Below are 23288 nucleotides of genomic sequence, written 5' to 3' on the forward strand. Positions count from 1 at the left end.
TATAATGTATTGGAGCAGCCAAAGTGCTCACAAATATGTATATTATGCCTCAATGTCAAGGCACTACGGCTCCTCTATACGACGGGCCAGCGCTGGCCACTCCAAGGGACGCAGCCATGCGGTAGAATGAGATAGCCATATCACTTGCTCCCTACAACGCATAAACGCGTCCCTTGAAGTGGCCGGTGCTGGATCGTGTGGAGATCGCTGCTCCATCGTGTAGAGGAGCCATTACAGGGCTTGTTCCGATATTTTTGAGCACCTCGGCCATTCCAATATATCTGATTGTGACTTTACTATGAAAGTACTACTACTTTTTATAATTGTTAGGCCAATACCAGACACCACCTGTCAGTTAAGCTGATACAAACATTCAGCTGCAAAGTCAAATAACTGTATGAATCTAACAGATGGCGTTAGGGAGCTAGAATGCAATTAGTATGAGACCTACATCGCGCTTACTGAGTTATAATGTCAGTTGCTATACAGGGCGTCCCACGGCGATGCCACATGGAGGGAAAGTACCTTAAATATCATAGATAGCATATTTTGCTGAAAGAAGACTTCATTTTATTTTTAAAACTTAGTAAAGTTGCATTCATACTTTTTTAATTTTTTTTTTTTAAATGTATGGAAAAAAATTATCGCGTCATTGGAGGAAAAGTACCTTAATTATTGTAAATGAACATCTTACTGAAAGAAGACATTATTTCGATTTAAAAAAACAAGTTGAATTGCATTTTAAATAATTTCATGGTTAAACCGGGAATCGAACCCGCTACACGAGAAAAAAAATACCTTGTACCAAAAAAATAATTCTCGCCTTTCGATCGGTATGACAAAGCTACAAGGTATTTTTTTTCTCGTGTAGCGGGTTCGATTCCCGGTTTAACCATGAAATTATTTAAAATGCAATTCAACTTGTTTTTTTAAATCGAAATAATGTCTTCTTTCAGTAAGATGTTCATTTACAATAATTAAGGTACTTTTCCTCCAATGACGCGATAATTTTTTTCCATACATTTTTTTTCAAAAAAAATTAAAAAAGTAAGAATGCAATTTAACTAAGTTTTAAAAATAAAATGAAGTCTTCTTTCAGCAAAATATGCTATCTATGATATTTAAGGTACTTTCCCTCCATGTGGCATCGCCGTGGGACGCCCTGTATACACTGCTGATATTGTGAATTCATTCAAAGAACATGAGAATATGTCAATATTTTCCGCTATTATATTGAGGATCCGCACAGTGCGCGTCAGTGGCGCCAGCCCTAGCAGGTTGGTGCGTATATAACTTCCGACCAACTCTCAGTGGACTTCGGTCTCCAGGCATAACACTCACCTGGAGAGAGTACTCTATTGCCTCTCTACCTTCCACAAAAACTTTTTTCAGCCATAAATAGGCTAGTTCTACCCCTCTAGTCCAAGTCATAGACAATGTCAAAAGCCTCTTAGGCTGCGTTTACTTCCACCAGAGATGTGGGAGAATGTGTAGTGAGGGATGTGTTTGTTAAGAGCCAATAGGATCTCTTCATTTACCTATCCTCGCTCAGTGCAGCTCCGGTGGGCCATTTCTATTGGTTCTTACAAACACATAAAACACATTTCTCACTAATAGTGCATAACATAATGCATCCTCACTTTTAGATTTTGCATCCATTATGTCTCAAATCATGTGTGACATGATATGGTGTATGTGGGACTCGCATATAAAACATCCTCCAGACTGAGCATAGTCGCGCTACGCCCTCTGCCACGCATACGGTAATTTTACTCCATGTTCGAGTCGAAAGTGTCTTTGTGTGACGTCCGTGTCTTTGTACGGACCAATCACGGCTCGGGATTTCGTTCACCTCGTGAAACTACATGAAATAATTGCTGTAAACTTGATCTAGAGGATTCCTGTACGGTTTATAAATAAAAATCAATAAATAAATAAATAAAATAGGCTTATCACTTATTGCTTCTAGGGTTCCATACCCAAAGGGTAAAAACGGGACCCTGTTACTAAGACTCCACTGTCCGTCTGTCTGTCACCAGGCTGTATCTCATGTACTGTGATAGCTAGACAGTTGAAATTTTCACAGATGATGTGTTTCTGTTGCCACTATAACAACAAATACTAAAAAGTACGGAAATCTCGGTGGGCAAGTCTGACTCTCACTGTCTGACTGTCTGGTTTTTCAATTCAGATTTTGTGTTTCCAGGATTGCGGAAATAATAGAAGCGGAGACGGAGAACTTCATGAAGAAGGATCCGGACCCGTTTGACGAGAGGCACCCGTCCCGGACGGACCCGGAGTGCGCGCTCGGGCATGCGCTCAAGGTCATGTTCAAGAAGGACTCCTTCATGACCAAGGTATGTGAATACTAGCAGAATTCCTGTGACCTATGATACGTTACACTAGACCCATATTTAAGTTTACTGGGCTATGACCGCAAATTGCGGGTACCTTACTCATCATCTCAGACATAAGACGTCCACTGTTGAACATAGGCCTCCCCCTTGGACCTCCATTCGTACCGGTTGGAAGCGACCCGCATCCAGCGTCTTCCGGCGGCCTTAACAAGGTCGTCCGTCCATCTTGTGGGTGGACGTCCTACACTGCGCTCGTAAGTCCGTGGTCTACACTCGAGCACTTTTCGACCCCATCAGCCATTTTCTCTGCGCGCAATGCGGGCGCCTTACTACATATGTCACTCTAATTACAGTAATTACACCTTCATTGGAGTAAAAGAGAAGGATCCCAGCAACTTGTGGATTTCGGTTTTCGCGGTAGGACCCCAGAACGCACGCATTTTGTCAATGCAGTTGTATTGATTTCTGTGTAAACGTTGTCTCTCTTTACATTCAGAGTAATGAGGACACGTGTAGATAATAGACCCTATACACGTATAAACCTATTTAGCAGTGTGATTCACATGACTAAAGTGTCATACTAAGGAACTTGCGAACTATGTAAATAAACCGCCACATAGAAATTGATTCTGAATGATGAATTTACTAGTGGCTTTTGATTACATAGTTAGCAAGACACTTTATATTCTGGCTATTTAATTTAATGCTTTGCCTATCCCAGCACTGATTGCGCATACTTGTATAATGAAATCATCACAATAACATGTTTACATTACAGCTAGTCAACGACTACGTACGCGACACGTACTACTCCCGCCAAAACATCACCGGCCGAGACGTGCACAAGCTGAACGTAGCGGCCTGCCGCCTCACACTAGACCTCATGCCTGGCCTCGAGATGAGCGTCGTGTTCCAGGTAACTGCTACATTACTACACAACATCACCGGCCGAGACGTGCACAAGCTTTAACTCTGCTGGGGCCCCTGGGCACATAAGTATTTGAGCTAATTAAACTAACATTTTTCTACTATGATCTTCTATTTATTATGGGTAATCAAATCGGGGGGCACGGCAGTGCCCCCGCCAAGTCGAGCGCGAAGCAAACACTGCCGTACCATCCTTTACTGGAACCATTTCGCCGCATTTTCAGGCCCCTATTTGAGAACCTCTGGATAAGACCAGAACGCAGAAATTTTGGTCATCCAGTAAGCTATAATCACATACTTAAAATCCAAAATTTCAAGTCTGTAGGTCATTTAGTTCCGAAGTTAAGCGAAAGCAAAGTTTCGCATTTATGAAACTCACTCATGATCATCAGAATAGAACTAGTACTTCCCATAAACTCAAAGAGCTGAAATTTGGTACAGAGTTAGGGTTTAATGGCCACATAAAGGGAAAACCTAAAAATATTGCAATATCAGTCACGTTTTAAAGATCTAAGAACTGCATAAGTAAGTTTGTAATCCCATATAAATATATGATATTACAAAGTTACTGTTGCAGTTCCTACAAATAGTATAGTCCGTTTTTTTTAGCATTAGAAAGAACTTCGCAGAAGTTTGCTTGTGGTTCTAAATCTGGCATTTTTAGCAGTACCAATTTGAAGTAAATTATATGTATTGACCATGCTACATTAGTATATTCACTAATTATTAACAATTAACGAGCCTGATAAAAACTGCACGCTTACTTCTGCGGAGTTCTTTCTAATGCTAAAAAAAACGAACTATAGGTAAAGTAAAGTAAAGGTACACTACGATGTACGATGTGAGTATGAATGAAGATATCAGGAAAACGAAAAACTGTTGCTACTGTACAAGAATCGGAACCGGAAAAAAAGAAAAGAAGGATTTGTAATAATAAAAACACTACTCCTAAAAAGAAAAAAAATGTGTTAATAAAGAAAATCTAATAAAATAAATCAATATGCCCACGTTTCTACAAAAAGAAGTGAAATCCCACCAAAAACATTCTGTAAAAAAATAGCCAAGTCTCGATGAAGCTGCTTGTTTATCTCTAAAAAGTTATGAAATCTAGACAAAGTCGTGCCAAGTCTAAGGTTCCTTACTGCGATTTCTTTATTATTATAGTTAATGTTGTGTGACTTGGCCGTTGAAGGGTACACAAGGGTACAAAACCAGGTGCTACATGACACCATTGCACCAATCTGCCATTGCACCAAAAAGAAGTGTTTGTTTCAGGCTCGCCCATACATAAGTATTATTGAAATACGCATCTTTATCAAGCCTACAATTGACTGGTTATTGAATCAACGTTTTCCAAGTGGCAATTTTCCATCGTCAATGGGTAGCGGTTCTGGCGAGAGATTGGTGCAATGGTGTCATGGAGCACCTGGTTTTGTACCCTTGTGTACCCTTCAACGGCCAAGTCACACAACATTAACTATAATAATAAAGAAATCGCAGTAAGGAACCTTAGACTTGGCACGACTTTGTCTAGATTTCATTACTTTTTAGAGATAAACAAGCAGCTTCATCGAGACTTGGCTATTTTTTTACAGAATGTTTTTGGTGGGATATACTGTTTCTGTCGGTCCTTCGGGGCCCCCTGAGGATGGGCCCTGGGCACGGGCCCCGTGTGCCCTTATGTTAAAGACGGTGCTGCTCATGCCTGGCCTCGCGATGAGCGTCGTGTCCCAGGTAATTACTACATATCACTGCAAAACTGACCTTCTAATCTTCAAAAAAAGAGCGTACTCTCAGCTTAAAACCAATGTACTGGCGTCCATGGGCGAAGGTAATAGCATACCATTAAGCGAGTCGTCTGCTTTTTTACCACCTGTATCTTAGAAAAATAAAAGTTCATATTTCACCAGCTATGGTTTACTTCGGTTATGTATATAATACTGTCACTTATGGCATTGTAATTTGGGGAAACTCTACTACCCCATTTCATGAAAATTTTAGTGTTTACTTAGCGGCTGTTGAGCGTCGGCGTTTAATCAACACTATGGTAAATGGTGTCGCTGGGCAGCCGCGCCAACGCTGCGTCGAGCAGCAGCCATAGAGTTGAGGATAGAGTTGAGGAGACACTATGGTGGAATCTCTAAGTATCTGTGTGTGCGTTTGTTCGCAGGACAACGACGCGCTGATCCACCGGCTGGTGGGGTGGGCGACGAGCTCGGCGGAGCCCCTGCAGTGCTACGCCACCGGGCTGCTCGCCGCCGCCATGGAGGTGCAGGAGATCGCCACCAACTTCAGGTACGGGCTCTATTTTGTTTTTTAAGAATAAGAAACCATTTATTGCAACACAAAAAACAGACAGGTTACAAAAAATAATAAGATTAAAAAATTGGTTTGTGCGGCAAAAGGCATCGTTTTCTATGGAAAGCATTACGTAATCACCTGTCATGTCATAGAAAAATATGCGCCGGAAGCTCCGGCCCGGACACGGCCCGGTCTAACGTGAGTCATCCTTAACTGTCGATTTCAAACTCTTTGATATTAACAGAGATGTATAGTCTGTATGGTTAATAATACATGAATGTGCAGTACCTATAGTTCGTTATTTTTAGCATTAGAAATAAGATAAACAATCTTGATGTGTCTTTTAATTGAAAAACACATTTTAAAAATAAGTTATGGCAAATATGTAACAATTATGAATCTAATACGATCATTTATATTCTTCTGCTTTCGTAAGTCATAGTTTTGGATTTTTAACAAGCGTTTTTCAATTAAAAGACATGTCAAGATCGCTTACTTTCTTGCAAGTTCTTTCTAATGCTAAAAAAAAACGAACTATAACTAGTAATGTAATGTTTTAGGGATATCAACGCGATGCTGGTGCCGCTCATGCTGCGCCGGCTGCACGTGCTGAGGAACAAGAACCAGGAGGAAAAGGTTGCCATCTTTTTAACGACCTCTTTTTTTTTTGGCGACCAGTCTGGCCTAGTGGGTAGTGACCCTGCCTGCGAAGCCGATGGTCCTGGGTTCGAATCCCAATAAGGGCATTTATTTGTGTGATGAACACTAATATTTGTTCCTGAGTCATGGGTGTTTTCTATGTATATAAGTATGTATATCGTCCCCTACCACCCATAGTACAAGCTTTGCTTAGTTTGGGGCTAGGTTGATCTGTGTAAGATGTCCGCAATATTTATTATTATTTATTATAAAGGGAATATTATGCATAACTGTGCGTAGGGAGCGCCACTAGCACGAACAGAGAGGTCCTACCGCGAAAAACGAAAATAGGCATTTCTCTATCTGCCTCTTTCTCGCTCGAATCAGTAGATCGATGGAGAGGTAGGTAGATAACGAAATTTAGATTTTCGTGTTTCAGGGTAGGCCCCCAGTAAACAAACCGCCTTGATGCATCAATGTAATTTTATTCTTAACAATCTGTAAAATAAAATAAATAATTGTTTAACATAGTATATATAAGTTCCTCTATGGTTTACGATTTTTGCTAGTGCTGCACTCTGGCGGCAAAACATTGCTGAAACACCCCCTACTCATGAGAACCTTTTTGGAACTGACATTTTAGCTTTCCATATGTGACGTTTTCAACCAAAAGGTTCCGCATTGTCGGTTGTGGATAAGGTTGATTTCAAATTGAAGCTATATGTAAACAGGGCCTTATTGACAACCGAAAATAAATGACCCTTTTGGATGAGAATGGCACGAATAAGGCACTTGTCCCACCAAGAGCGACTAAGCGATTAACTATCGGCGATTTTCTTTCTCGCCCAAGAAACGAACACAAGATTAGGATCCTGTGTTAGTAAAAGAGACACATATATTAATAGTTCATCGCTGGCCGTTCACACTGCCGGCGAGAACACTCGCTCTACTAGTTTGTCGCCGCGATAAGATAAAACTAGCTCAGCGGTACTCGCTCGGCGATGCTCGCTTCGTAGTTTGAACAAGTCTGCGACGTCTGCGTGTTCGCCTACGCTGCATCGCCCGAGCGAGTGACGCGAGTAATAGGCCGTCGCACTCGAACACTCGCCTATAGCCGAGCGACAAAACTATTGGAGCTAACACTCGCTTCTCGCCGCTCGCCCAGTTGTTTCTAGTTTATCGTTCTACTCGCTTATCGCTCATCGTCGGCGGTGGGACAAGTACCTAATTAATGGAAATAACAGTATCAGTAATCAAAACCAAAATATTACTTTGCAAATCCGCGAAAAGATAACGTGCTAACCCGTTATACTTACTTTCGTATTTTTTACATGAAATTGATGTCCCCACCCTCCCACCGCAAATACAGCAATAATATAGCGGTAATCAGTTTACCAAATTTCCTTTGCGGACATTTCGAAATTTTGATAATTTTCCGACGGCATCAGTATAGTACAGTTCCCTAAATTAAAAAGTTGTTTCAGCAAAGCAACCAAAACACGACGCCGCCGAGCCAGACGCGACACTTCGCGCGCTTCGACAAGAAGCGACAGGGCGACGTGAAGTGCAACGGGCCCAGCGACAAGCCCGGCAAGAAAGGTAACACACCACTAGCAGAGAGTTTAGTATAGAGGCCTATTGTCAGAACACGACGCCGCCGAGCCAGACGCGACACTTCGCGCGCTGCGACAAGAAGCGACAGGGCGACGTGAAGTGCAGCGGGCCCAGCGACAAGCCCGGCAAGAAAGGTAACACACCACTAGCAGGGAGTTTAGTATAGAGGCCTAATGTCAGAACACGACGCCGCCGAGCCAGACGCGACACTTCGCGCGCTGCGACAAGAAGCGACAGGGCGACGCGAAGTGCAACGGGCCCAGCGACAAGCCCGGCAAGAAAGGTAACACACCACTAGCAGGGAGTTTAGTATAGAGGCCTAATGTCAGAACACGACGCCGCCGAGCCAGACGCGACACTTCGAGCGCTGCGACAAGAAGCGACAGGGCGACGTGAAGTGCAGCGGGCCCAGCGACAAGCCCGGCAAGAAAGGTAACACACCACTAGCAGAGAGTTTAGTATAGAGGCCTATTGTCAGAACACGACGCCGCCGAGCCAGACGCGACACTTCGCGCGCTGCGACAAGAAGCGACAGGGCGACGTGAAGTGCAACGGGCCCAGCGACAAGCCCGGCAAGAAAGGTAACACACCACTAGCAGGGAGTTTAGTATAGAGGCCTAATGTCAGAACACGACGCCGCCGAGCCAGACGCGACACTTCGCGCGCTGCGACAAGAAGCGACAGGGCGACGTGAAGTGCAGCGGGCCCAGCGACAAGCCCGGCAAGAAAGGTAACACACCACTAGCAGAGAGTTTAGTATAGAGGCCTATTGTCAGAACACGACGCCGCCGAGCCAGACGCGACACTTCGCGCGCTGCGACAAGAAGCGACAGGGCGACGTGAAGTGCAACGGGCCCAGCGACAAGCCCGGCAAGAAAGGTAACACACCACTAGCAGGGAGTTTAGTATAGAGGCCTAATGTCAGAACACGACGCCGCCGAGCCAGACGCGACACTTCGCGCGCTGCGACAAGAAGCGACAGGGCGACGTGAAGTGCAGCGGGCCCAGCGACAAGCCCGGCAAGAAAGGTAACACACCACTAGCAGAGAGTTTAGTATAGAGGCCTGTTGTCAGAACACGACGCCGCCGAGCCAGACGCGACACTTCGCGCGCTTCGACAAGAAGCGACAGGGCGACGCGAAGTGCAACGGGCCCAGCGACAAGCCCGGCAAGAAAGGTAAACATAGGGAATATTACGCAAAACTCTGCGTAGGGGGCGCCACTACCACTATCCATCACAATCTGGGGGTCTACCGCGAAACAAGAAAATCAAAATTTCGTTATCTAACCTCTCTATCACTTGGGTATTCGAGCGATAAAGAGGCAGATAACTAAATGGGAATAGTGTCTGGTTTTGGCATAAAACCGAACACTGAATTAAATTCTCTTACTTTTCTTCTCGCACCATTTTTATTACATCTCTGTTTAGCCCTAGGGTTTACTGGTAGAGAATGCCCTTAGTCATCAAGTCCGCCATTTGTACATTTTATTTTAATTAAATAAAAATCATGGGTCGACCAAAAAAGAAAAAATAGGGAATATTACAAAAAACTCTGCGTAGTGAATAACGCCATAAATGTTTATTCTATGTTTAATTGTTTCCAGACCGGGAGAAAGACTCGGGCGGGGGCGACGTGGAGATGGAGCCACTGTCGCCGGCCGACCCCGCCACACCTGTCAAAAACTGCAACTGTGAGTTGGATAATATGTAATCTAATACCTTTAAACGAGTCATTCATCATTTTCAGCCTATATACGTCCCACTGCTGGGCACAGGCCTCCTATCATGCGCGAGAGGGCTTGGGCTATAGTCCCCACGCTAGCCCAATGCGGATTGGGGACTTCACATACACCTATGAATTTCTTCGCAGATGTATGCAGGTTTCCTCACGATGTTTTCCTTTACCTAAAAGCTAGTGGTAAATATCAAATGATATTTCGTACATAAGTTCCGAATAACTCATTGGTACGAGCCAGGATTTGAACCCGCGACCTCCGGATTGAAAGTCAGACGTCATATCCACTCGGCCACCACTTCTCCTTTTTTTAAACGAGTAATTCTTATATATTTACTACATATATGTTAATTCTTGTATATTTAATTTGCTATATGGGGGTTTTTGGGGCCGGAAAATCGATGTAGCTAGGTTTTATCTCTGGGAGAACGCGCATTTTTGAGTTTGTGTATTTTTTCCGAGCAAAGCTCGGTCTTCCAGGTATTAAGTTTTATACTAACCCCCTTATACTGGAGTCAGTTATGTAACGCTGCCATACATGACCCAAAAAAATTTTATTAAGCTATGAGCTTCATCACATCTGATATTTGAGTAATTCTAAGCATTTCTAGCGTGAAGTGGGGGGGAGGGTGGGGTACAAAGACGGCCGCCATCCGTCATCTTTAAAAAAAATCTACTCTGATCCTGGTGGGTACTAGGGCAAGTTTGGTATCATTTTCGTATAAACCAAAGACGTAGAATTCATTGCTGATATTTGTTTTTTCAATTTCATAGTAATTTTACAAGAAAAACGTAAAAAGGTGAAAAATTTGGTTGGAGATTTTTGCTACGCGGAGCCGAAACTACAAAAGATAGAAAGTTGAAATTTGCACACTAGATTACATTTATAAAGTGTACAAGAGATAAGAAGCGATTTTGAGAAATTCAACCCCTAAGGGGGTTAAAAAGGGGATGAAAGTTTGTATGGGGTTCAAGTTTTATTTTAAGCTAGGAATTTGAAACTTCGTAAAACGATATAGGGTACATCGCCAATTATTAGCCAGTTTTCAATTACTGGCCACCTATACTAAAATGAATTCTGTGTAGATTAGATTAGATTAGATTAATTTATTTCTTATTGAATATTCTGTGTATAGGTGAATAGAACTCATTTTTGTAAGAGGCGGCCAGTTATTGAACGAGTGGGTTGTGGATAAATTTCAGTTACTGGCCATTTTCCTTATACTGAAAATGAGTTTTATTTATCTGTAAATAGAATTCATTTTTGGAATAGGTGGCCAGTAATTGAAAACTGGCTAATAATTGGATTTTCGTACCTTATATACTAAAATGAACTTTGTTCACCTATAAATAGAAATCAAATTAAGTGGCCAGTAATTGGGGGGTGGCTAGTAATTGGCGATGTACCCTATTATTAAAATACAAGAAAACTAATTTCAGCGTTTTTGAAAATTCATCCCCTAAGGTGGTGAAAAAGGAGTTGAAAGTTTGTATGGATATCAAAAAAATTTTCGAACGCGGGACTTGAATCTTTGTATTTGGGGATATTATTAAAAGACAGGAAAAGTAATTTCAGCGTTTTGTAAAATTCATCCCCTAACAGGGTTAAAAAGGGGTTGAAAGTTTGAATCCATTACAAATCCGAGTAGACACACATTTCTTATTGGCTCCCAGGCTTGAAATGCTTAGAATTACTCAAGGAACATATGTGATGAAGCTCATAGCTTAATAAAAAATTTTTGGGTCAACTTTATAACTGCTTCCGCTATTATTCATAAACGTTTACTAAAGTTAGCAAGCCGATAATAATCGATTGTCCCTTTCCATCATACCAATATATCGGAAAGGGACAAACGATTATTATCGGCTTGTCAACTTTAGTAAACGTTTATGAATAAGGGGGTTAGTATTTTTCTTGCGTTGGTGTGGTTAAAAATTTTGTGTTTCATCAGGAGCAGTTTGTTCGACCCTTCAGCCTTGAAATCCTCGCAAAGCTTAATATTCCAATTATTTCTCTTGTTCACATATGATATGAAATTATGAATATTAGTATAATCGTCCACCCTATTAACTGAACATCGGTGGACCTTATGCCTTTTGTAAAAACCGGACAAGTGCGAGTCGGACTTGCGCACGAAGGGTTCCGTATCATAATGCAAAAAAAAAAACAAAAAAAAGCAAAAAAAAAAAAAACGGTCACCCATCCAAGTACTGACCCCGCCCGACGTTGCTTAACTTTGGTCAAACATCACGTTTGTTGTATGGGAGCCCCATTTAAATCTTTATTTTATTCTGTTTTTAGTATTTGTTGTTATAGCGGCAACAGAAATACATCATCTGTGAAAATTTCAACTGTCTAGCTATCACGGTTCGTGAGATACAGCCTGGTGACAGACGGACGGACGGACGGACGGACAGCGAAGTCTTAGTAATAGGGTCCCGTTTTACCCTTTGGGTACGGAACCCTAATAAGCAGAGCTCGGCGGGGGTGAGCTATGTCATGTCTTACGTCAAATTATAAGGTAAATAGCTCACCCCCGCCGAGCTCTGCTAATAAGGTCCACCGACGTACAGACATCCTCCAGACTGAGCATAGTAGCGCCACAAATATACGGTAGTTTTACTCCATTTTCGATCAAGTGTCTTTGTGTGACGCCCCGTGTCTTTGAACGGACCAATCACGGCACGGGACTCGCTCACCTCGTCCCCCGCTCCCCTGTATTTTTGGCAGCATCGGTTTCATGAAATAATTGCTCTATCTAGAGGATTCCTAGTCTTTTTTGAGAGGTAAAACAACAACATTGCTCCCTTGTGAAGCAATAGTTATTTGTACAACAAGAGATCAAAGTTTGATATTTCTTCGAGTGCTTATTTTGAGTCCCGTGCAAGCGAAAAATTCTTGAGCGTAGTAAGGGATTCAAAAGCGCACGAGATGTAAATAACTTTGATCTTGTGTAGTACACAAAATTTTTCACCCTAAGCAGTGAGAACATACCTAGAGGGACAGAGATAATAGAACCCAAGTATATCAAACTTGTATTAGACCCCGCATGTTGAAATGACATTATAAAGGTCACTTGAATGACATTTTGTCTCACTCAGTGAGCAAAATGCGATTTTGCTCACTAATTTTGTCTCACTCAGTTAGCAAAATGCGATTTTGCTCACTGAGTGAGACAAAATGACTCAATGAGCAAAATCGCATTTTGCTCACTGTTTTTAAGAAACAAAGTACCCTTGTTCGATCTGCTGAGGTGAAAATAACTATTGTTCCGTAGTGGTTAACTGGTAGTGTTTGTTGCAGCAAATGCATCTTCGCCCCTGCACTGCGGCATGATGTCCCCCCCGCCGCGGCCGCCGCCCCTCGCCCCTCCCCCCGTGCTGCACGAGACCGAGTCCAACTCCAGCTGGGCCGAGATGGAGACCTACGTCATAGGTACCTACATACTGCATACACTATTCTACCCCGGACCCCTGGACCCGGGTATGTCCTTAAACTACGTCCAGGACCCGGGTATGTCCTTAAAGGAGCATTCCATGAAATTGTCTACCGTTTGTCCCGTACAAACGCGAATTTTCTGAAGACTTGCAGTTATAAGAGTTTCCTTTTCTATGACAAATGGTCAAAAATGTGCACAGAAAAATAATTGCCCGCTTGAAATGCCGATAAAAACGTCGCAACACAGGAAATAAAATGCGTTTGTACGGGACCGCCCGTGGAATGCTACTAAACCTCTTCCAAGACCACCGGTGGACGGGCAGCAGCGTCCCTCAAATTCGGTGTACTCGACTGCGATCGCCAACCCGCCTGCCATGCGCGGCGATTATGGCATTCACCCCCCAAAAAAGGGGGAGGCCTATGTTCAGCAGTGGACGTCTTATGGCTGAGGTGATGATGACACTATTCTAGCTTACACCACAGAATAATTAATAGTACTACCGTACAGAAAGGAAACTGCCTACAAAAACGAAGTTTGACAGCGGTTCAGGGTCGTATCATGCTGTCTCTTTCTAATATATGGCACTATCCCTTTCGGCTATTTAGGGTTGTCAAAAATCAAGTGATTATCTTATCTGTGGTCGTGCATGCAAAAGGAAGTCAAATGGTGCCAACCCTAATAATTGCTCGGAGCAATGCTGAGCCGAGCGGATCCGAGTTTGACCGAAGTCAGAGGAGTTTCGCACCCCTGCTTACACCCGCTACACTACTATAGGCTCGGTGAGCAGTAGACTTCGAAAATTCCCGTAACTCCACCGTTGTGCCGCAAAAAAACTGCAAAAAAATCACGTTTATTGTATGGGAGATGTATACATATATATTAGTGAGTTTTGGTTGTCACCTGACGATATGCCTCAATATTGGTGATGTTGTGTGTTACAGGAAATATCCAAATCCACCCGCCGACGGACGCCACCAAGCAGATGCTCATACTGCGATACCTCACACCCATGGGCGAGTACCAAGAGGTAATTTCATTGTTTTTACCTTTAATTCCGACGTTTCAGCTGAGTTGCACCAGCTGTGGTCACGGAAAGACTAACAAATGTCAACGGAGATATTAATAAAACACCACGTTTTCAAAATGCCTAAATTTCAAATAGACGAGCTGTCACAATACCTAAAACTCAAATTACCTACATTAATGATTGCTGTGTTATCCTTTATTAAATAATTGACTTTAGTGTTTACATATATATATATCAGTTCACTTATAGTTTGTCTGTTTGCAGTTCCTATCGCACGTGTTCGCACAGAACGCGCTCGGGCTCATCCTCGGCTACCTCAACGTGCGCGAGTCCCGAGACTCGAGGCTAGCCTTCGAGGCTCTAAAGTATCTGGCGGCCTTGCTGTGCCACAAGAAGTTCTCCATCGACTTTATACACATGGGCGGGCTGCAGGTGAGAGAGAGATAGAAGCAGTAAAAGAAAAATAAGACCCAACCCTACGAGTCAGCAAACTATAGTCTGTATCTTGAGGTATTTTAATAAAAGTAAACCAAATCTACCCTCAAACGGCTCCTTAAGCCAGTTGAGGGTAGATGAAAACATTACATGATCAAATAATGTAGGTTAAAGTCAGGTCGTTCAGTGACAGTACCAGGTTGTTTTGTATTTGGTTGGTTAACCAATAAATGTTATAACTACCCGAAAATGTATTACACAAATTATTTGTTTACTTTTATTCAAATACCTAAAGATACAGACTAGCTGGCAGGGGCATTATAAAAATGGGTATTGACTACTTTTTACGAGAATAATTCCGTACCGTAAGTTGATAACTCGAGATATTCTAGCTAGAAATTTGAACTTGAAATAAACTTACATAAGGTTCAAATTTCTTCATTTTTTTCTCGCCAGATATCAACTTCTTCCCGCCGTGTACGGAATTGTGACGTTCTATGCCTAAAGGACCCCTATTGGATAATTGTACATGGAACATTGTCCGCATAATGCTAATTGTTTTGCATGTTTTCCAGAAATTTCTCGAAGTACCTCGACCGTCGGTGGCGGCGACGGGAGTGTCGATCTGTCTGTATTACTTGGCCTACTGCGAGGACGCCATGGAGCGAGTGTGCCTGCTGCCCCGAGCCACCCTTGCCGATCTTGTCAAGTGAGTACCAATATGATACACATAGATAGACCAATCGCCTGTTGCATTTTACCTTTTTTTTCATTGGGAGGAAAATCCGTTGTGGATACCTCCGCACCGCAGGGACAGCGCGGAGGTTATGTCGGACTTTCACCGACTAAAAACCTCCCAGTTGTCCTCCTCGGCGCATTTCGGACGGCTCTGGGATCTCCAATAAACGCGTCAGTGCCGTCCTAGCGCGATGCCCCTTTTATTTATTTTATTTTTTATTTAGAAATTTAATTCAGGCAACAATATGGCACATATTACAAATACCTTACAGACTAACATACATATGTATTTTATAAACTTAAAACTAAACACTATTTAGTCGGTAGCGTCACTATTTAGCGTTTTGTAACGCTTTGTGGGTCCCCTCTTTTTTCAGTCGCAGTCCCTAGTTGGGACCGTCTCCGACCCCGAGAACCCCTTTTAGTAGACATGCGCGAAACAGTGCTTCGAAAAGTGATGCTATATCACATCACTTTTCCGAACACGTAATGGTACACTGAGATATCACATCACTCATCACTCGAAACATGACCCGACCGTGAAACAGCGCTCGGGCGCGCGCGAGATGGCCACGTTACAGCTATCTCTTACATTACACAGCGCATCTACAGCACTCTAGTGATTCTAGGCGTCTCAGATCCGTATCGGCGATCGATCTAAGTATTTATTACGCGTTGCGTTTTGTCACCTTTATGTGAAAGATTTTTTGTTAGTTCTTATAAATTATAAAATTATGTAATATGTATGTAAGTTTCGGAGGTAGATAATTGCCTATGGAGCTTCCTGATATGGCGAGTATTCTATAACAATGCGTACATTTTGCTCGCTTTGGTTCTGTCTCCGTAAAGTGGTTCGTTTATAGCAATTTTTTTTAATAGGTCAAATCCGTGGGGCTTAGTCAATTTGGGTAAAAATGTCCTATAATATTTTTTATTTTTTATTTATTTATTTAATCAAGTTAAAGTCACCAATAGTCTGTAAAAAAGCGATTACTCACCAGCACTAATAAATTATCAGAATATTGCCATAACGAAACTATTATTTACACCTTTCACAATTTAATTTAAATATATTTGCAATTTAGTTCACTCAGTCTTTATAAACAACTCGAATTTCTACAGTCAGTCTCGATATGTACTAATTCACAATTAAATTAAAGGATAAACAAGTATTAACTCGTACTTAGTTTGCCGCGAACCGCGAAAGTCAAGCAAACTATCAAACATTTCACAACAATAATAATAAACGGTTTTCTTTACGTCAAATTTAAAATCGCAAATAAATTACTCCATTTGACCGCGTTCTTCTTGTATTACAAGAAAACATTTTAAGCTCTACGCGGACGCATTAGAGTTTTAAATCTATTGCAGAAAATCATATTCGTAAAAATATTAGTGAGTGACAACTTAAACCGCGGCGATCGGCCGAGCGGACCTATGCGAATGGTTCCGAAGATAGCCGAAAGCATCGCAGAGCGAGAGCGAGCGAGCACTGAGTGCGAGTGCGAGCGAGATAACAAAGCAATGATGGCATGGCATGGCGAACAAACATGACACTATCACAAGTGACATTACACATTACGCGCTCCGTGCGTAGACTTGAACTGACCATTCATATCGGCGAGTCAATGTATATGGAATTGAATCCATTTCGCGCGCTTCGGCTGGTCGTTGGCGTTCGCGCGCTCGGTGCGGCTCGCGTGATGCGTGATGTTTGAAGTACTGGTTGATTTCGCGGAGAGATACGTAATGCCATATTACGTGTTCGAGAGATATCTCATTTGTGATATTACGAGCATTACTTACACATGTCTACCTTTTAGTCGCCTTTTACGACAGGCAGGGGATACCGTAACCGTATTCTTACGCCCGGGCTACAGGGCGCTGTTGCAGTTCACCTAACACGCTCCTCCTCGCTTAGCTCGTCGTCGCACCTGTCATTCTTTGTTTTTTAGGGTTCCGTACCTAAAGGGTAAAACGGGACCCTATTACTAAGACTTCGCTGTCCGTCCGTCCGTCCGTCCGTCCGTCTGTCTGTCACCAGGCTGTATCTCACGAACCGTGATACCTAGACAGTTGAAATTTTCACAGATGACGTATTTCTGTTGCCGCTATAACAACAAACTAGTTTTGTGCGTTGTGCGCGGGGCCCGAGGGCCCCGCGGTCTTCTTGTTGTTGTTTTGTTGTTGGTGCTGTTGTTTGTGCTCTTGTTTTTGGTAATGTTGTTGTTGCTGTTGTAATTGTGTAGTAGTTTGTTTTCCAGAGGGAAAAGGAAATGAAGTTGTACTTTTGCTTGAAAGAAAAGGTCCGCATGCGAGCACTTCATTCCCGCAGCTCGGCCTTCGGCCTCGCGTGCTTGGGAAATCGTAAGGGACGCTCCGGGCCTTCGGCCCTACGCGGAGCTCGGCCTTCGGCCTTCGCTGGGCTTCGAAGCTCAGCGTCGGGCCTTCGGCCCGCCGCTTCGCTTATTAAAACACTTGGAGGGTTGGTTTTGCTTTGGGGCGTAAGCGGGAAGTTGGAGCTTAAACACGACCCAATAGTAAAAGTGTCTTGACAAGCTCACGTCGGGCCTACGGCCTTCGGCCTTCGGCCCGCCGTTTCGCTTGTCTAAGACACTTTTCCTATTGGGTCGTGTTTAAGCTCCAACTTCCCCCTCTCGTGTGACGCTTCGGGCCTTCGGCCCTACGCGGAGCTCGGCCTTCGGCCCGCCGGCTCCGCTTATCAAGACAGTTGCTTTTGAAGAACGCTTGGAGGCACCGCATTCACGCAGCTCGGCCTTCGGCCTCGCATGCTTGGGAAATCGTAAGGTCCGCATGCGAGCACTTCATTCCCGCAGCTCGGCCTTCGGCCTCGCGTGCTTGGGAAATCGTAAGGGACGCTCCGGGCCTTCGGCCCTACGCGGAGCTCGGCCTTCGGCCTTCGCTGGGTTTCGAAGCTCAGCGTCGGGCCTTCGGCCCGCCGCTTCGCTTATTAAAACACTTGGGGGGTTGGTTTTGCTTCGGGGCGCAAGCGGGAAGTTGGAGCTTAAACACGACCCAATAGTAAAAGTGTCTTGACAACCTCACGTCGGGCCTACGGCCTTCGGCCTTCGGCCCGCCGTTTCGCTTGTCTAAGACACTTTTCCTATTGGGTCGTGTTTAAGCTCCAACTTCCCCCTCTCGTGTGACGCTTCGGGCCTTCGGCCCTACGCGGAGCTCGGCCTTCGGCCTTCGCGAGCCTCGACGCTTCGCCGTCGGGCCTTCGGCCCGCCGGCTCCGCTTATCGAGACAGTTGACTTGGTAGAACTCTTGGAGGCACCGCATTCACGCAGCTCGGCCTTCGGCCTCGCGTGTTTGAGAGCTCGTGAGGGACGCTCCGGGCCTTCGGCCCTACGCGGAGCTCGGCCTTCGGCCTTCGCGAGCCTCGACGCTCCGCCGTCGGGCCTTCGGCCCGCCGGCTCCGCTTATCGAGACAGTTGACTTTGTAGAACGCTTGGAGGCACCGCATTCACGCAGCTCGGCCTTCGGCCTCGCGTTTCGGGAGTCGGGGTGGAGGCTCCGGGCCTGACGGCCCGTCGCGGGGTCGGCCTTCGGCCTCCCGGCCCGAAGCTCGCCCTTCGGGCTCGCTTAACACAGTTTTTGTATAGAATTTCGCTTTGTTCGTCATTCCCGCGGCGAGGCCTTCGGCCTCGCCCAAAATTACTGGGGGTAGGACACGCTTGGACATTCGGGGTGAAGCTCCGGGCCTGACGGCCCGTCGCGGGGTCGGCCTGCGGCCTCCCAGCCTGAAGCTCGCCCTTCGGGCTCGCTTAACGTACTTGGAAAATTTGTTTTGCCCGTGTCAGCCGCCATTTTGAATTTTTCCAAAAATTTTTTTTGACATGGTAATCTTGGGCCCCCAAGCTCGCCGCATGCCAAATTTCAGCGCGCTCGGACCAACTTGAAAAAAAAAAAAAAAAAAAGTCAGCCATTTTGAAAAATTTTAAATGCAGTTGTATTTCTCTCGAGGCCCTCTATGACATTTGGTCGAGCACCCCCCACCTATCACGCACCGTTTAAAAGTTGCCATACAAAATAAAAGTGGCCATTTTTTCCGCCATCTTGGATTTTTTCAAATTTTTTTTTTACTAAACGAATCCAGGGGACCCCGAGATTCCGTGACGAAAATTTCAGCGCGCTACGACAATTTTGAAAAAACGTCAAAAAAAAAAGTCGGCCATTTTGAAAAAACAATGGCGGCGTCAAAAACTGCCAGGGTCCCTCTATGACATTTGGTCGAGCACCCCCCCTCCAAGTCTTACCGTTTCGGCGTGCTCTTATGCAGAATCGTGGTCTTCCACTTGTCCAGGATATCCATATTTTTCTGGACCTACATTTTCGGCCCTCTATACGAATCACTTTTTTTTTTTAACCCAAGTCTTACAGTTTCCAAATAAAACAGGTACATTAGAAATCAGTCGGTTTGTAGCTATATATAATATTAATACTAAAAACAGTATAAAATAAAGATTTAAGTGGGGCTCCCATACAGCAAACGTGATTTTTGACCAAAGTTAAGCAACGTCGGGCGTGGTCAGTACTTGGATGGGTGACCGTTTTCTTTTTGCATTTTTTCCGTTTTTTTTTTGCTTTATGGTACGGAACCCTTCGTGCGCGAGTCCGACTCGCACTTGCCCGGTTTTTTGTTTGATTCTACGTAAATGTGTAAATGTTTGCAGATACGCTCTATGGCTGCTGGAGTGTTCGCACGACTCGGGCCGCTGCCACGCCACCATGTTCTTCGGCCTCTCCTTCCAGTTCAGGGTCATTCTAGAGGAGTTCGACAACCAGGTAATATCAGTGGGGAGACTTTCATTATTACCCATTACGACTATAGGTGAGAGCGAGAGACCGCGTTCCCATCTCTCGCTCCCACCTGTCACGTTCCGCTCGTGCAGGCTTTAATCTAAAATAAATAATATATTATAGTACATTATTACACAAATTGACTAAGTCGCACAGTAAGCTCAATAAAGCTTTTTCATCACACCAGCTCGGAAAGAATTACTTTGCACTTCAAAAACGAATAGCAAAGTTGCATTTTATCCACATGTGAGGCAAAGTAATCAAATGCAAATTTTGAGTTGTTTTCTTATGTTTTCTGGTAGAATTGACTTTTAAATGATGATTTTGGATGATAAATATTTAATAACATTCATTTGGATTTGATTTCGTTTGATTTTCTACCACTGTGTTGCCAGTAAAATGAAACGTTTTATTAATAGTAAATATATTATCGGCGGAAGAATGCACATAAGTAAATAATTTACTATTAATTTTAAATACAATATTTAAATGCTTATTTTAAATAATCAGTCTTCTAAAAAAAGCTGTCCTATTAATTAATATTGAATTATAACTCTTTTGAGGTAGAAAAGTTCGTATTGAATTGGTAACACTTCAGGTCTAAACAACATTTGGTATTCCGTTTTAATACAATAACATTATCGTCTTACGATGTGCGTATATTTTTATACCTTAAAACGTAAATTCGAAAACGACAAGTCCAGGATAGTGTAAAACGGCCTTATGGGTACCATGATGGATTTATGGCGGCCATGACACTTACTTGTCAAGTCAAGTTGTCACTTCATTCGGCATCTGAGGGGCTACCGCGAAAACCGAAAATCGCAAATTGCGGGGATCTTTCTCTTTTACTCCAATGAAGGCGTAATTAGAGTGACAGAGAAAAATGCCCGCAATTTGCGAACTTCGATGTTCGCGGTTCTAGGCCTGACGTCTGTCTTGAGCGCTCGAATGTTTTCCTATCCCGTCGTGGTGATTTCCTTTGTTAGGTTTTTGTTTCTTGTTAAGTTTTTCGTTAAGTTTGTGTTGTTTCTTTTTGTTGATACTAATACTGTGTTAAGTTTGTACCGCGAACGTGAATTTTAAATAATAAATAAAATAAATAAAAATAAATAAATAAATAAATATTACAGGACATTTTTTACACAAATTGACTGAGCCCCACGGTAAGCTCAAGAAGGCTTGTGTTGTGGGTACTCAGACAACGTTATATATAATATACAAGTACTTAAATACATAGAAAACACCCATGACTCAGGAACAAATATATGTATCATCATACAAATAAATGCCCTTACTGGGATTCGAACCCAGGACCATCGGCTTCGCAGGCAGGGTCACTACCCACTAGGCCAGATCGGTCGTCACCAATGGTCGTCAATTTTGCTTTCGGAACCTGTGGCAGGTCCCTCTCACATGAAGGAGAATATTTCTCTTTCCCCTATATATATTTACTGATGTAATTAAAAAAATATCTAAGAGTCGAAATATAGGCGACACATTTAACGAAAGCCCTGCATTAATGTCGTTGGCTGCGTTTCAGAAAAGGTATAAAAAATGGAGTCTATATTTTGACGTAGCTTCCATATTCCATACAAAAAGGGATTTTATTAAGTACGTTCTTTACCTTCAGTTAGATAATTATATTTTATATTATCACAAAAAGGTTGGTGACATCTGATCCGCCATACTGACGTTGACAGATGTCATTGTGACAGTGACATTTCTTGGTAGATTTGATGGAATTTAATGGTGAATGGAGGTTTAGTGGGAATAACCCGAACAGACGCATCGGTATATGGGTTCTAAACATGACGACCCGACGACCGGTCTGGCCTAGTGGGTAGTGACCCTGCCTGCGAAGCCGATGGTCCTGGGTTCGAATCCCAGTAAGGGCATTTATTTGTATGATGATACAGATATTTGTTCCTGAGTCATGGGTGTTTTCTATGTATTTAAGTATTTGTATATTATATATATCGTTGTCTGAGTACCCACAACACAAGCCTTCTTGAGCTTACTGTGGGACTTTGTCAATCTGTGTAAGAATGTCCTATAATATTTATTTATTTATTAAACATTATGTTGTGTTTCAGGACGGGCTCCGAAAGCTGTATAACGTAATTTCAACGCTACCAATACTGGGTTCAGACGAGGAGGAATCTCGCGTATCCGAGGACGAGACGTGCGCCGCCAGGCAGATCGTGCGGCACGTCTGTGTTGCGCTTAGAAGGTATTCCATTTCTATTTGTGTGCTGCGTTACCCCATTTAAGGTACGCCAAACAGTTAACAAATGAATTTTTTCACGACCAATAATTGGAATTAATAAATAAAGCACCTATACAATAAATAATATAATAAACATATATAATCACTAATATACTTAATCTAATTGTACAAAAAACTCGATCTCCTCTTGAATAAACTGTTTGCTGTGCCCTACAGGGTGTCATGTTGTACACAATTCTATGTAATAGGTTAAGATACAATGTGATATGCAATAAAGATTATGAGTATGAGTAACCTGATTAACAAAAAAAGCGCTGGTGGCCTAGCGTTAAGAGCGTGCGACTTGCAATCCGGAGGTCGCGGGTTGAAACCCCAGCTCACACCAATGAGTTTTTCGGAACTTATGTACGAAATATCATTTGATATTTACCAGTCGCTTTTCGGTGAAGGAAACCGGACCCCAATAAGGCCTAGTTTACTCTCTGGGTTGGAAGGTCAGATGGCAGTCGCTTTCGTAAATAGTAGTGCTTTCGCCAATTCTTGGGATTAGTTGCCAAGCGGACCCCAAGCTCCCATGGGCTGTGGCAAAATGCTGGGACAATGTGAGGAAGATGATGAAAACCTAATTTTTAATTTTGTTTTATCTTATTTTTATACATTCACAGGAAAACCTCGTATTAAGAACGTTTAATACGATGTCCCACGTAATACACTAATTTGCGATGGTTTTCGCAAGTTATTTGCGTTTGTTAAAGTTATTGAACGTTGTTTTAGAAGCGTTTTTGGTGCGGTTCAGAGTCTTTGCGGCAAGATGCCTCGCAATGGACTCTCTCCGACAACCGCGCATGCGGCGGCCGCCATTTTTTATTTTGTAGATTAGCCGCCTAGCGGCTGCGCGCCGATCGCAGCGAAATTTTAAAATATTTTTCACCACACCAGCTCGGGAAGGCTTACTTTGCACTTCAAAAACTGATAGCAAAGTTGCATTTTATCCACATGTGAGGCAAAGTAATCAAATGC

The 23288-nt window shown here is 43.3% G+C and overlaps 1 protein-coding gene across 1 annotated transcript in view; it reads left to right on the plus strand.

Annotated features, from left to right (window-relative positions):
* The window catches only part of LOC134676299 (protein mahjong), a 68015-nt gene that overhangs the window by 753 nt on the left and 43974 nt on the right, over positions 1–23288 (plus strand). The window contains exons 2-13 of the mRNA XM_063534674.1: positions 2207–2357; positions 3136–3273; positions 5455–5579; positions 6146–6221; positions 7709–7823; positions 9444–9530; positions 12879–13010; positions 13956–14041; positions 14306–14473; positions 15052–15185; positions 19912–20023; positions 22135–22271. Coding sequence (XP_063390744.1) covers positions 2207–2357; positions 3136–3273; positions 5455–5579; positions 6146–6221; positions 7709–7823; positions 9444–9530; positions 12879–13010; positions 13956–14041; positions 14306–14473; positions 15052–15185; positions 19912–20023; positions 22135–22271 — 1461 coding nt within the window. The remainder of the gene's footprint in view (positions 1–2206; positions 2358–3135; positions 3274–5454; positions 5580–6145; positions 6222–7708; positions 7824–9443; positions 9531–12878; positions 13011–13955; positions 14042–14305; positions 14474–15051; positions 15186–19911; positions 20024–22134; positions 22272–23288) is intronic.

The sequence above is a fragment of the Cydia fagiglandana genome, chromosome 24 (genome assembly GCF_963556715.1).
Source record: "Cydia fagiglandana chromosome 24, ilCydFagi1.1, whole genome shotgun sequence".
Classification (NCBI taxonomy): Eukaryota; Metazoa; Arthropoda; class Insecta; order Lepidoptera; family Tortricidae; genus Cydia; species Cydia fagiglandana.